This window comes from Balaenoptera physalus (genome assembly GCF_965194825.1).
Source record: "Balaenoptera physalus genome assembly, chromosome: 11".
In the NCBI taxonomy this organism is placed as follows: domain Eukaryota; kingdom Metazoa; phylum Chordata; class Mammalia; order Artiodactyla; family Balaenopteridae; genus Balaenoptera; species Balaenoptera physalus.
In genome coordinates, this window is record NC_138896.1 from 21,745,365 (window position 1) to 21,760,434 (window position 15,070).

General features: G+C 47.3%; 1 protein-coding gene across 1 annotated transcript; it reads left to right on the top strand.

Moving 5' to 3' along the window:
* Positions 1-1,305: 1,305 nt before the first annotated feature.
* Positions 1,306-7,857, top strand: LOC309638559 (POM121-like protein 2). Its single transcript, XM_082414640.1, is given in 6 exon segments — positions 1,306-2,269; positions 2,273-2,687; positions 2,690-2,760; positions 2,764-2,977; positions 2,980-3,831; positions 3,834-7,857. Coding segments are annotated over 6 exon segments (3,048 nt in total). The 5' UTR covers positions 1,306-1,327; the 3' UTR covers positions 4,388-7,857.
* Positions 7,858-15,070: the final 7,213 nt, after the last annotated feature.

Genomic DNA, 15,070 nt, shown 5'->3' on the forward strand with positions numbered 1-15,070 from the left:
TCGAATAAAGACTTTAAGCGTAAACATACCTTATATTGGCGTAAAATTCTGTGGAAATAACAAATTCAAGGAGAAAGAGATCGGTGAAGTGGGAGATGTCTGGACCCATTTTTGGACAGTGTGGGTTTTGAATGGAACTCGTTCTCCGAGTTCCTTAACTTAACGACCTTAAAATGACCTTTCTTGAAAGAATCGTATTCAATCCGTGCCATTTTTATCGTTATTGGAAGGAATGGTATTAGAAACCTTAAAACGTTATTCGTTTTTGAATTTCTCAGAATGTTAGTGCCCTAGTTCACTCTGGCTTAGCCTGAATATTCAGCCGCAGATTAAATCTCCCACTTCTTTGCTCCCCTCCTGGCGCTCCGACCCCACTGGGCTAGCTGAGGATCGCCATTGGAGAGGGTGGCCGGGGCGGGGGGGGCGGGGGGGTTGCTGAGCGAGGGACAAAGCCGGGTGCCTGCGGAGGCGCTCAGGTTCTCGGTCGGCAGAGAAGAAATCCCTTTGGCCCCCTCCGGAGCCTCGAGACCCCGCCACGGTGCCACCGTACCTGCATACTCAAAGTGCGAACAATCGGAGGGCGACACACATTCAGCCTCGGGGAGGCGACCCTGGATGGTGGCTGCGTCCGGAGCTTGTCATCCCGGAGGCAAATGACTGACACCTACTGGCTGCAGAAAGGAAAGGGCAAAGGAAAGGAAGAAGGGCGGGAATCCCCAAGCAGCAAACCCGGCCTCCGTTATTCCCCGCTGCTGGCGCCACGAACGCCGTCTGGGCTGCCCAGGTCCACGCGCCCGGGTCTCCGGTCCCGCGCTCCCGCCAGCGCCCCGCCCCCCGCCCCCAACCTCCACCGACTCACGCTGAGGGGCTCGGACTGCCCTCCCTACTCCGACTCCGGGGGACGGGCGGGCGGGCGGGCGGACGGAGCGGTGCCGGGGCCGGGAGCCGGAGTCTGGAGACCCGGCGCCTGCTCGACTCTAGCTCTGGGACTCTGGCCGCGCGCTTCCTCTCCAATCCCTCTCCTCGTGCCGCGCGCTGCAACCCGGAGAGGAGAGAAAAGAGGCCAGAGCGGCCAGCTGAAGCCTCAAACTAGCAGAGCAGGCTACGGGGGCTGCCGAGGTCCCGCGTGTCCTCTGTTTCCACCGGCCGCTCACTTTCGGATGCAGGACCTGGAGGGTGAGGAGCGCCCCGAGACCCTTTCACTCTCCTCGCGCAGGGATCCCAACCGTCACCGGAACACTTCGACTGCGGCTGAGTCAGCCGGCGTCAGAAACCTCGGGAGCCCAAACCCGAAGTCAGAGTCACCGACTCCGCCTCACTGCTCCACATGGGCACTTACGAGGGCAAGCTGGGACTCTCGCCGTCATCCCCAGCAGAGGGGCGCACAGACTTGTCGGAGAGGCCCTTGAACCGCCGGCCAGCTCAGCCCCTTCATCAGGTCCCCCGGGTTCAGCACGTCCATCGTGCCCACCCTGCCGCTCGGCACAGACCTGCGAGGAGGCCGCCGAACGGGGATCCTACGAGTCCCAACGCGTGGGTGGTCAACGAGGCTTGGAGGCGCTTTCCCATGAACAGGTCCCGGAGCTCCATCGTGGGGCCTCTTCCCTCAGACGGGTGGGAAAGTTACTTCAAGCGGAGTATCTGGTCTCTTCGGCACCCCAGGGCAATCTGGAGCCCGGTGACCATCAAACTCGCTCCTCGTGAGCGGACAGCGCCCCCCTCCACTGCCCCAGCAGAGGAAACGAACTCTGCAGGGGTCTCACCTTCTGAGAAGCCCCCAGACCCATGTGCGAAGGAGACAGTGCTGAGGGCCCTCAGAGAGTGCAAGAAGGGGAAAGTGAGGTGGGAAGAACGACTGTTCCATGAGAGCTTGGACAGTAGGAGAAGGATTCCAGAGACCAGACCATCTGCGTTTAAGCCTCTGACGAAAAATGGAGTCCTCACTTCTTTTGTGCCCAGGCCTGGGCCTCTGCAGAGAAGCCTCGACTGCTGGGGCTCGGATCACAGCTTGAATAACAGGCCCAGCTGCTCCTCCATGGACTCCTTGGCCAGCACACACACAGGTGGCCCCCTTAGCTCCCAAGGAAATGCTATTACAAGCTCTTACAGCTCTTCTAGAGATTTCTCTGAGCCTTGGAAGAGAAGTATTACCAGTACATCACTCCAGATACCAGAGTGGCCAATAACAAGGAAAGAACATGGCCATCCGTCTCACTCTCCAGTCCCACCGGTATCCGATGAGTCCCGAGAAACATCTGGCAGCTCTGGGTAGCAAAATCAGATTCCCCTGCTTCTATCAAGCCCTGGCAGCCTGCTGTCCCTGACTCCACCTCCTCAGCTTGCTTATGCAGTTCCTGAAGACCTGGCCTTAGGGAAGAAAGCTGGACTCCAACGGAGCAACAAAGCCAGAGAGGATACGACTGAGGTCACCACAGACTCTGTCCCTGACACTTGGTCTGCTCTTCAGCCTTCCCTGTCCCAGGGCGCTGATCCTCCGCTGGAAAGCTTACATAAAATGCAGAAGTCTCCAAGTCCACTGGCCTTCCCACAACCTACCGGAGAGGCAATCAGTGTGGCCCACTCGCCTCTGAAGACAGCGGGCCTGCTGGCCCCACGTGGGTGCTCACAGTCAGAGCCCCTTTCAGGCACCTCTTCAGACTCAAAACCCACAACTGCTTTCATCCTTCTGACCCTTGTTTTCCCACATCACCAGTCACTGACACCACGTGGCCACCTTCAACGTCTCAGGCTGCCATACCCTGAGACTCACCTGCCATTATCCCTGCAGCACCCACTATGCAAAGCACTTTGTTTGGATTGATGAGCAGCCCAGGCCCCCATCTTCCTGCATCTGCACCTCCTGTTGCAACTTCTGCTGAACGCTTGTCAAAACCCATTTTGGGGCTCCCAGCCAATAGTGAGATAGGAGGCTCCTCATATTCCAGAATTTCAAGCACAGCTGCAGCATCTTACAGCATCTTACACCTCCGGGTATCTCAACTCCCACCTTCAAGGCTATCTTTGGCAGCCTAAGACCACTTAAAACTATGCCCGTGAGAGCTCCTTTCTCTTTCAAGCAGACCCCTCCTCCACCTACTCCTGCTTCTACCCGTCTCTTCCATGGCCTGGTCAAGGCTACCTCTGTAGTCGTGTCCACCACCCCAGCCAGCACATCCAAAGGCTCTTTTAAGCCACCTTTGGATTTTGGTGGAGTGAATGTTACCAGTACCATGGGCAACACTTGCTCCATCCCTTCCACTTGCCCCCCTTTCCCTCTCGGGGCTGCCTGTGCCTTCAGGGCCAGCTTCTCCCCAGCTGCAGGCTTCACTTTCCCACTATGCCAGCGTCCAACCGTTCCTACTGTGCACACAGTCACCATCTTTAGCCAGGTTCTTCCCAGTGCTGTCCAGATATCCCCTACCAGGAGCGCTGCCAATTGTAGCGCTGTGGGTAGCCCTCTGGCAACTTCAGCCCTAGTAACCACCAACCAGCCTACATTGTCATCCAGGATCTCCAGTTCGACCGCAGCATTCACAATTCCCTTGGAGTCAAGCTCAAGGCCACCTTTCCCACTATCCCTGGGAGCCACTCCCCAACCTGCATTTGGGGCTGCATATGTGCAGAAGCAAGAAACCCCCCAACCAGCCCTTGGCCCAAGCTTCAATAGCTCTTTCATGTTTGGAAGCTCACCAGTGGCCTCCTCAATCCCAACACCGACTCCAGCCCAGCCATCCTTCAGCGGTACCACGCAGTCAGCCTTTGGGGGCTTGGCACCATCAGCCTCCACCTTTCACATCCCGGCCAGCTTCTGGCCGGCCTTTGGCAGCACTCCGGTCAAGCTAATACGAACGGTTTGGGAGTTGTCACCCCAACCCACCGGAGTGGGGCTTGTGGCTCAGTGTTTGGCAGTACAGCCCCACGACCTTTTGACTTTGGGGGATTAGTGACCCCTATAGACTGTGAGGAGACTGGGATGGGCGTCACTGCCCCAGACATGAGCTCCAACCCTGGAGCATTCAGCACTGGAGCAGAGCCAAGTGGGACCACTAGCAGCATCACACCCTTGGGAACAGGCTGCGGCCCAAACAACCAGGGCCGGACCAGCCAGGGCACACATTTTGCCTTGGGGAAGGCCAGCATTTCTGCAAGAAAAACTATGTTTGGGGACCCCTCCATGACCCGCTCTGCTCAGAGCACCCCTGTCACTGGATCAGTTAAGGCAGGCGGCAGCCCTGGCTTTGGGGTGCCCTCTCCACCGCCCCAGGGCTCTGTTGGGAGAAGATCTTTCAGACTGTCAGCCCCTTCATTTTCCATTGGTGCAAAATCAAAATCCCCAAAGAATAGGGAGCAAGGGCATTCCCGAAGGCCTCATGCCCACAAGAAATAACTTGTGTTCCTTGCCATTCGTACTCTGATTTGGACCTCAGCATAGTGAAGTGCCTCAGTCACTTCTAATTTTCTACAGCAAAAATACCCCAGATCTAAGGTGAGAGCTTTACACACTCACCTTGTGGTCCTAACCTACATTCTAGAGGAAAATGAAGGACTAAAGTATCTAGTGGTGATAGCAGAATGAAAATGAGTGGAACCATAGCTTTGGAAGTGAACGGAGACTTGCCTTCCCCTCCCTACCCACTCCTTTCTGTGTCAAGGGTGAGCTCAGTCAGGACACTGCCTCCTGCTTTTTTCTCTGGGAACAAACGTGCCAGGGAGGCAAAAAGTACAACCCATATTCTCTTGCATCTTCGGGAAGAGGAATAGATTCTCTCTAAATCTTAGCCTGCTTTTATTTGGCTCAAAGAAGTGGTTCCTTTATCTGGTCCCCTAGGGAGGCCAAGTCCTCATTTCTTGCCATTTTGCTCCTCAGTTGGTTCTTGGGGAAGATTTTTTTTAATTTAATTTATTTATTTTGGAGAAGCTTTTAATGCAATTTGACCTTGAAGCCAACTTTTCCTTGAGGATCAATGGTTTACCCATGAGAGCATCCGTGGGAGGGCCAGGGGAGGAAAAAAGAGAGTGGTGCAACCTTGCTTCTTTTCCTTACACCATAGGTCATAATTCCTCCATAATTACGAGTGAGAAATGCTCAATTAAGGAACCAAAGCTTCTACTTTTCTTTTAATGTGTACCTTATAAAATCACCCTCTACCTCACATCTCTCCCAGATAGGGTGGCTAGGGCAGGAAAACTCTTGGGCCTGAGAACAAAGGGAGAAAGGGAGGAAGAGCAGATACCTAAGCTGACCTCTGTACTGTAACCAATGGGAGGTCTTTGAGTAGCTACGATATATTCCTTAGCACATGTCATCCTGATGGAAAAAAAGAAAAGGCAAGAATGACTCCCTGAATACATCTGTCTCCTGTTTTATGGATACATTGGAAGAGACCTCCTTGGAAAAATAAGCAATCTTAAGTTGGTTGATAAAATAAAAACAAATTGTTGAAATGAGTTTATGATACAGGAATTGCTATAAAACTCATATCTATTCAGAGGCAGAAAGATGTTAAGAAACTTGCCCAAGGTCAACCGGTTAGAAAAGGTTCGATTTGGGATTTCAACCCTATTGGCTCCGAAGTCTGTGTTCGCTTCTCCCTCACTACAGCAAATCACCAAAGTCAGACCTCTAACCCAGGTATATACGACTCTAAATGTCCATGCTGTTTCTACTTTGAAAGGCATTCCACAACCCAAGATTGCCATCTTACAGAGGGGGGCAAGAGGAAAAGTATTAGACAATTTCTACAGCTCTTTACATGATAATTTAACATTTATACGGTGATGTCTATGTACCTTGTATCGTGCTTTGCACCAGACATTCAGAGGTGAAGGAAAACTTCTGCTTTGGAGATTACAATTTAGTGGGGAGACTGGTAAGTAAGCCAGTGATTCCATAACAAGCGACAGGTACTAAGGGAATGGAAGCAGGGCAGAAGGTCCTTTCTTATCTAAGTCTTGAAACTTGAATTCTGTTTTACGGTGTGTGTTCTCCAGTTCTAGCAACTGGAGAAGGGTATTTCAGGCCAAAGACAAAACACGTGCAAAGGAGGGTCTGGAAGACAGAACGCATCTATCTGGATAACTTTCAAGGAGTCAGACATGGTTTGGGAGAAGAAGGGGCAGATTATGGATATGCTTATAAACCATATCGTGCAGTGTGCACAGGATTCCAAATGCAATGGAGAGTCATGGAAAGATTTTAAGTAGGAAAGAGACAAGCTTGGGTTTAGATTGCTCTGGCTGTCATGTGAGGGAGGAGTCAAATGGGGACAGGCTGGAGGCTTGGAAATGTGTGGGAGACTGCGGAGACACCAACAAAGATGAAAGATACAATACATTCCAGCTAGGTAATTAATTACCTGGTTAACAGGGATTGTTAACCAGGTAGTTAAGAGTGGGCGTGGGGAGGCAGTAGAGAGAGGAGGGATTAAGAAGCAGGACTTGGTGACAGATTGCACCGTGTGGGCAGAGGAGATGGGCAGAATAAGGGTAAGGGGGAGTTGGAGAAGACCGACCCTTAGCCATCTGACTTGGAGGATGGAAAATGTAATTTTGGCAGAATACATGGAATTTTGTATAGACTGAGCGTGAAATGACCAAGGAATATGAAGGAAATATTTGTCACATTCAATCATTCATTCACTCAAAAAATACTGGGCGTCTGATGCTGGTTACTAGGCACTCTTCTAATATTTGGGATGTTCTCAGTGACAGATAAAATTCCTGTTCTTGTGGAGTTTATGTTCTAGTAGGGGGTGTGATTAAAAAATAAACAATAAACATAATAGGAAATGACTACCATGTGAAAGAGATTGTAACCGGCATGGCAAAAATATAGAGCAGGGTAGGTGGATTAAGATGGCGCTACAGTTTCATCTGAGCTCTTATGAGAGGTTGACATCTGAGCAAAGACTTGAATTCACTGACAGACTTAGCCATGCCAGAGTATGAGGGAAGAGGATTCCAGGCAAAGAGAAAACCTGGTGGAAGTCCCCAAGAGTGAGATGTGGAACAAGTAGAGGCTTTGGGACAAATAGATGACATGACTTGACTCATTTTTAGGATTGTTCTGGCTGCTGGCTGAGATGGGACGGTAGAGGAGTGAAAGCGGGGAGACTGGGAGGAGGGTTCTGCAGGAATCCAGGTGGGATTCAATGGTGGCCCAGCCGAGGACGCTTACAATGCAAGTGGTGAGAAGTGGTCAGATTTATATATAGATTTAATCGATTTGCTCTTAAAGGGGTTGTGAGGTGTGAGATGAAGAGAGGAATCCGGGATAAAGCAAAGGTTTTTGGTTAGAGCAAATGAATGTATGGAGTGTCTGGTGAGGGCTAGGGAAAGATTGGAGCATTGTCAATGTACCTTAGAATATCGAAACCTTCGGAAAAGGTGAGATCCCTTACGGGGAGGGTATAGAATATGAAAAACAGGGCTAAATTCGTCGTCTTAGAACGGCAGGAAGTTAATGAACTTTTCAAGTGCAGTTGGTACAAGTAGCTAAACTCTTCAAAGAAAAGAAAATTGCTTCATCTCATACAATTAACAGAAATGAATTCCAGATGGATTAAGGACTCTGATAGTATGAAATAAAATTATTTTAAAAATAATTTATTTTTATAAATTATTTTAAATAGGTAGGAGGAAGGAAGGCTCACTCGGGGACTTTGAATCTGATCTTTAGGGGGGGCTCAGAGTCGTCAGTTAGAGGGAGGCCTCCAAGAAGCAGAGTTCAATCAGGCCAAATGTTTTTTTTTCTCTCTTTTTCTTTTTCCTAACTCCGAGATGGGGGAGAGTGAAATAGGAAGAATGTGGAGATTTAAAAAATTAACGTTACTTTTCGGTTGTTTCGGTTCTTTGTGTTCCCTCTCCTTCTCCTCCCTCCCCGCCTCCCCCCGCCCCACCCCTCCGGCCCCCCAGCCCCCCGGCACCCCGCCCCGAGAATTTGAAGAAACCATTTTGTTTCCTTTTCATTGACTTGCTTACAGAGGAGCGTACTAGCGGTTAGCTCAGTTGGTTAGAGCCTGCTGCTAATAACGCCAAGGTCGTGGGTTCGGTCCCCGTACCGGGCAATTTGTGCCACAAGGCTTTCCTCTTAGATTTCAACGCAGATGAGAGTTCTTCCAGTCTCAGGTCCACTGCGATGTCGCAATTAACGTCAGGGTGAGAAACAAACCTCGCGCGGAGAACTTAAAAAAATTTAGACGTTGATTTCCCGCAAGGTTGAAGTCCTCGTTTGAATCCCATCTACAGGGCGAAAGGATAGTAGTGAGTGACCAGCAAGGGAAATAGAGCTGCTTTGGGCATATTATTTTTCCTCTGGGTAACTGATTCTTGCAAAGAAACTGACCCTATTGGATTATTTTCGTCCAAAAATAAACTGGGAAACCATCCACACTTTCTACACTTCCACACTTGGGTCTTAACTAGTTCAGCGAAAGATGAAACACGATTTTTTTATATGATGTGTGAAAAAAAAATTTATTAATATCAACACAGTAGGAAAGAAAGAGCTTTGCCAATTGTCTCTTTATAACAGGGAAAGCGCTCCCAATGACCAAAGCTGGAACAGTTTGAACAACAGATCGTGTGGTTTTGGATTATCATCCAAAGTATAAAATACATATTCACGAGTCCATACTGATATAAATCAATCAATGAATACAGGAGAAGGGAAACATTTTCCTTACAGAAGAATTCCAACTAATATAAGTAAATACTCCCCCCCCACACACACACCCCCACCCCCCACCCCAGGAGATGAAGCTTAATTCCCTCCCTTCCGGTATATGGGCCATACTTAGTGACTAACTTCTAAATAGTAGAGTAGGAAGTAGGAAAAAAAAATAGGAACTTCACAAGGGAGAAAAATGGCAAACACTACCTTCAAAATGATCAGGGTTGGCATCACCAATGGTAAGCTATGCTCCTATCATGTAACATCTGCTATGGTGCGATGGGACCAGTACTTTATCTCTGTGGTCTCCCACAAAAACCTATAACCCCAAACCAATCATGTAAAAAATATCAGACAAACCCAGATTGGAAAACAGTCAAGTATACTACAGAAATACTTCATCAACACTGAGAAACTGTCACAGACTAGAGGAGGCTGAATGTAGGATCCTGGAAACAAAAGGGACATCAGTGTGAAAACTGATGTGATATAGACAAAGTCAGGAGTTTAGTTATTAGTAAAGTACCCACGTTGGTTTCTTAGTTTTAACAAAGGTACCATGGTAATGGAAGGAGCTAATATTAAGGGAAACTAGGTAATGGGTATAAGGCAATTCTCTGTATTGTCTTTGCAACTTTTCTAAAATTATTCCAAAATAAAAATTTAATTTTAAAAATTACAATAAGGAACATATCTCTTTGCCACCACTGAAATCAGTGTTGAGGCAAACGCCTGGTTGACAGTAGGTGCATGATAAGTAGTTGTTCAAAGCTGAAGGAATGTGATATTGTTGTCTTATTTTGGTGAGGGACATGGCAGAGATATTTATATGGTTATCTGTGCTAGATGATGTATACTTGTCCTGCCAAATACTCTCCTAGAGTCCCATTCACACACTGAAATGCAAACCAGACCAACGAGATTTGTCTTTAGCCTGTAAAAGACATCTGAAATGGAGCCATCTGGTTTATGTTGAACTTGAAGTTTGGTGGGTTTCTCTCACAAAGTTTCAAATCACACCCAAAGTGTTTTCTTTCCTATCTTGGCCCTAAACTATTTCCATTTGGGCCAATAAACATCTGAACCACTTCTCTTTGTTACATCCTGCCCCACAAAACTGGGTTTATCTATCACACCATGGTCCCATTATAAAATCCAAGTTCTTCAGAAAGAACAGAGGCCAGTTCAATGTTCTTTGGTGGGTTCTTCACAGAGCTCAGACTTCTCCCAGGCAATATTCATCACGACTTCTTTTTTGTTCTTAAAGACTTCATAGATTACTTTAATGCTGGGTGGATTTGTGTGTGTGTGTGTGTGTGTGTGTGTGTGTGTGTGTGTGTGTGTGTGTGTGTAAGTTTTAGGCATCTCTGATATGCATAAATGCAGGTGGTTCCTAATTTAACTTAGTCTTCCCATTAATACACATAATACCTGACACTTAAAATACAATAGGAGAGGTATATTGCATTGGGCAGAAAATTTTAAATCATACAGATTTGATTACAACAAAGGAGTTCTTCAAATAGAAATGAGTAGAAAATGTGACCTACCTTTACAGAAGGCAGCTATAGCTGTTGAAATAAACAACAAAAGGAAACAAATTGCCTGCTATTGCAAGAGATACAGGCAGTTTCCTTACACTATTCTCTATCAGCTCAGGAAGCAATGTTGTGTACCTGGCCTAGATATGACACGCTTGTAGAAGTCTTATAGATTGAGGCTAGTCATAACCTACACTATCTGCCAGCACTCCCCAAAGAATTTGAGTAAATGAAAACAAGAAATAAAGATTTTACATTATTTTCTCAAGGTCACAAATACAATGACAGGTTTGGAACAAAGAACCAATGGAGCCTGGCATCACAGTCTGTGCTCTCAAGCATCATTCCATACTGCCTCTCATTCTCAAAGGAGAGGATAACTCTCTGATATTTATGCATTGATTGTTTATTTCAGGAACTAGGACCAGTTAAGAACTTTATGACATTTTTAAGTAAGACATATCTACCTAAGTTTTATATTGTCTATATCTCTGTGTCAAACATCGTTCTTAACGTGTATACATTTGCTGAATTCTTACCTTCTCTTTTCCTTTTGCATGCCTTTACCTGCCACATAGCTCCAATATCAATATTGGAAAGCACAGTTCTCTTTTGTAAGATATTGCTTTTTCACAGTAAGAGTAGCAAAAGGTGTGGTGAAGTCCTTCAAAGTGCTCCAGTTCATGTTATGTTTCAAGACCGATGAGCACCATCATTTCCCAATTGCAGATTTGAAACTGAGAAGTATCTCCTATAACGAAGTTGAAGAAGCTCCTAGAAGTGAAGTGGTTTGGCTACCTATTTCAAGGGTCCAGAGGCTCAGAAAGTTTTTCGTGTCTTGGCACAGCATGTAAACTTCTGTGCATATTTCAGGCGAGAGAAAGTAAAAGAACTTGATAGAAATTCTGAGAAATAGTCCCGAGGCTCTAGCATTAGTCAAAAATTCTTGAGAAATGCATTGGTGAAACGGGAAAGTGACATCTACTTCAAATACTATCAGAATCAGCACTCTGTCATAATTGGCTCTGTGGCTTAGTTGGTGAAAGCGCCTGTCTAGTAAACAGGAGATCCTGGGTTCGAATCCCAGCGGGGCCTTAGAAGGCAATGTTTTAAATATGACAAGTACAAATTGGAAGTAACTGGAGTTGATATGCGTTGAAGTCCTAGGAGGAGAGAGGACAGCATTAGTCCCCTTGCTTACAAAATAAATATAATATCAACAACTCTCCCAAGAGCCTTGAAAGGTGCTAAAAACCCAGAATACTTGCCCTGAAATCGTGAGATGAAGATTAGAATTGCCTAGAGTGATTGCTTCTTGGTCTTTCCTTTACTTTTTAGATCAGGTGTCAGACATTGCCAGTTCGGTTTTGTGTGACCTCTTCAATTATTTTTGCCTCCTAGAACTTTTAACACAACGGAGACGTTCGTTTTTCTTGATTGATTCATTGAATGGTCAACCTCTCCCCTCAGATCCCCCCAGTTTTGCGCCCGATAACTTTTTGGCACATTGAATAGCGCCTTAGAGCCATGCTTCTCAAAATTTTGTGAGCACATGAATGACCTGGTATGGTCCATTACAGTGAGGATTTTAGATGACTACATCTGCAACAGGGCCTGAAAGTCACCATTTCTACAGTCTCCCAGATGAGTGACGTCTACATTACTGTTACGTGGACCATACAGTGTGAGGCAAGGCTACTGAATTAGTGATCTAGCTTCAATGGGTGTGCTTTCAATTTCTGCACTTTCATATGTTTACAGCTATTTTCCACACCCATTACTTAATCTGGAGTTGTTTTCACTCATTTGCCTTTAGTCAAATCTAATCCAAAACAAATAAAAGAACAAGAAAAAAATTCTAATATAAATTAGAGTAGTGTAAACCAAGTAGTGTTATAACCGTTTCCTCTTTTTTTGTTTTTAGTTTATTTTTACTGGAGTGTAGTTGCTTTACAATGTTGTGTCTGTTTCCGCTGTACAGCAAAGTGAATCAGTTATACGTACACATATATCCCCTCTTTTTCAGATTTCCTTCCCACTTAGGTCACCACAAGCATTGAGTAGAGTTCCCTGTGCTATATGGTAGGTTCTCATTAGTTATGTCTTTTATACATAGTCGTGTATATATGTCAATCCCAATCTCCCAATTCATCTCACTCCCCCTTCCCACCTTGGTATCCATAACTTTGCTCCCTACATCTTTGTCTCTATTTCTGCCTTGCAAGTAAGTTCATCTGTACCGGAAAATGAACGACCATTTATCTCTGTGGTTTCATTTGGCAATTTTAAAAGTAATTAACTGATTTCATGCAAACTTATTATAATACTCAGTGCATGTGCCCTTTGCTACCTCAGGCTTGCATACTATTTCAGGACATCTGGTAGGGTCAGGATTGGCCACGTTGGGGGCTACTCATTACTCGCTTAACAATAAACTTCTAATCAAATTATTGGAAAATAATAAATCATCATTTATGCTGCCAACTCGATATCAGGGAAAAAACGGACTCCAATCTTGCTAGCTGGGAAATACTGTCTCTCTTCTCTGTTTCCTGCAGCCTTGTGACCAATCCAAGTGTGAGTTGCTGAGAGCAGGAGTTTTCAGCTTTGCTCTTTGTCAGACGTGCTGATGCAGAGCTGTCCTATCACGAATTTCTCACAGAGAATTCGAGGAAAGACCATGGTTTTGCTGCCGAGCACCTTCCTGATCCTTGAGGTAAAAGCTGGGAAGTGGACAAATACAGTGACGAAGGGCAGGTGAAGTGAGGAGAAAAATAAAGTATAGGCTAGTACGTCAGCTGTTGCACAGATTGACATGGCTCGAAGCACAGGCGTTCCAGGGCAGTGTGAGTGACACTGGATAAGAAGTTGACTGACGACTCCCACCTCAACCTACTCGGCACAAAGTCCGGTCCCATGAATTCCCAAACACTACTCCTTTCGTCACTCCCTCCTGGGGCACAGCCCACCCCGCCCCGCTCAGCAGTCTCCTCCAGACAAGCATGCCCTCTCGGTAGTTTGGGGGTCTTCAGGGCTCTGTGTGTTATGTCCTGGGTCCTACGATGAGCAAGAGAGATGGAAATGAAAGTCACAGGGTACTATCGGGTAGTTCCTTGTAATCACATGCCCTAGGAGCCTGAGGTTACCCTGCCTGATGTTGGGGAAGGAATTTGGACTCTGCTTTTGAGCTACGTTTGGTTATGAGTCGTAGAGTTCCTATATTCTTGTTTTAGCACGTTTTTCAAAAGGAGGGAAAGCAAGGTGAGTGAGTGAAAATATACTAAAAGAGAAATACTCAAAATTATGAGACTTGGGGAGCACCAAAGAAATGCCGTTTTATTGGACTTGTAAAAGGAGCTGTGCGTGCGACGTTTCCGTGGTGTAGTGGTCAGCACGTTCGCCTTACACGCGAAAGGTCCCCGGTTCGAAACCGGGCGGAAACAGCTCTCTGCCTAGGCTTTTGACACCTTACCCACAAGTGCAACTACTTCCTTACTACCTTGCTGCCCTCTTCTAAGGTGCCCGACCTCAAAACAAAGGGCTTCCAACCTATCCTCACAGCAGCAGTGCTCAGACCTACATCTTGTTAAAGTACTTACTGTATTTTCACGTATCTGTAGGTTCCTCAGACTCCAACACCTTTTACAATGTGTGAATTACGAGTATGTCCTTCCAGTCTGTGCCTAGTGTTTTTCTCTCCTAATGGACTTTTGAGGAAAAACGTGTTCAGTTTTGGGGGGGATACAGTGTAGCAATCGTTCTTGTATGCTTAGTCCTTATTATGTCCTGTCTAACATATAGTTGCTCATCTCAAAGGCGTGGAGTATTTTGCTACATTTTCTTCAACAGACCTTACTGTTTTCACTTTCACTGTATAGGCAAATGATTTGAAATGCAAGCAAATGGCCAGGAAGCAGCTGAGGTGTGCTTACCGCAATTAGAATTGAATAAGTGAATGAATGCCATCAGACAAACAAGGATGTAAAACAAACAAACGAAAAACAAAAGGTGATGTTTCCAGATGTCTTCCATCTCTGGCATTTTCTTTTTTCCTTGCCAGAAACATTTTCAGAAACCTTCAGTATAAAATTTGTGTGTGGAGAAGGTGGAAAGGAATGGAGGAGAGGGCGGAGGAAATGAATCAGAAACGTTTCCCGTCCCCAGAAACTACACGGGGATTTCGTGTCCGGCAGAGGCCGTTGCTTAACCTCACTGTCCTTTCCTTTTTCTCCTAGTTCCCGGGGTCCGCGTTCGTACCCCCGTCAATACCCTCAGGGACTCGGTCTGCAGCCCGCCTTGATCCGGGTCTCTCTGCTCAGGTGCTTCCACAACGCGGTCAAGGCCAAGCCGCCCCTTCTCCGGAAGCCCAGGCTGCGCGCCGGGATCCGTAGGCCGACTGGCCTGAGCCACCCAGGCTTGCCTGCGAGGGGTGGCCGCTCGCTGCCACGAGTTGTCCTTTGGGCGCAGAGACCTGTCGCTTGCGTGGGTTCAAAAGGCAGTTGCCTTGTAGGCACAGAACAGTCCCGGCCGGGCTCGGAAAGGGGTGAGGGTGGGTTTACCGGCGTGTGTGTTTAGAGACAAGTCTGTGGGACAGACGTACGCGGAATGGGGCGCGGGGGCCCTCGCAGGCAGGGTACCGAGGCCGGCAGGGGCTCCTCTCGGACGCTGCAGGGGCTCGGCATCCCGCTCAACTCAAGGTGCGTGCCCGGCGGGCGGAGATGGCCCGCGTTGCCACCAGGAAGCCCGCCTCTTCCCGGAGTCAGGACCATGAAGAGCGCACTCTGGATTTGCCGGACTGTGTGAGGGATTTCTCAGAAGAGAGAAAGGACAGGGGGAAATGTCCTGATAGTATATTGAG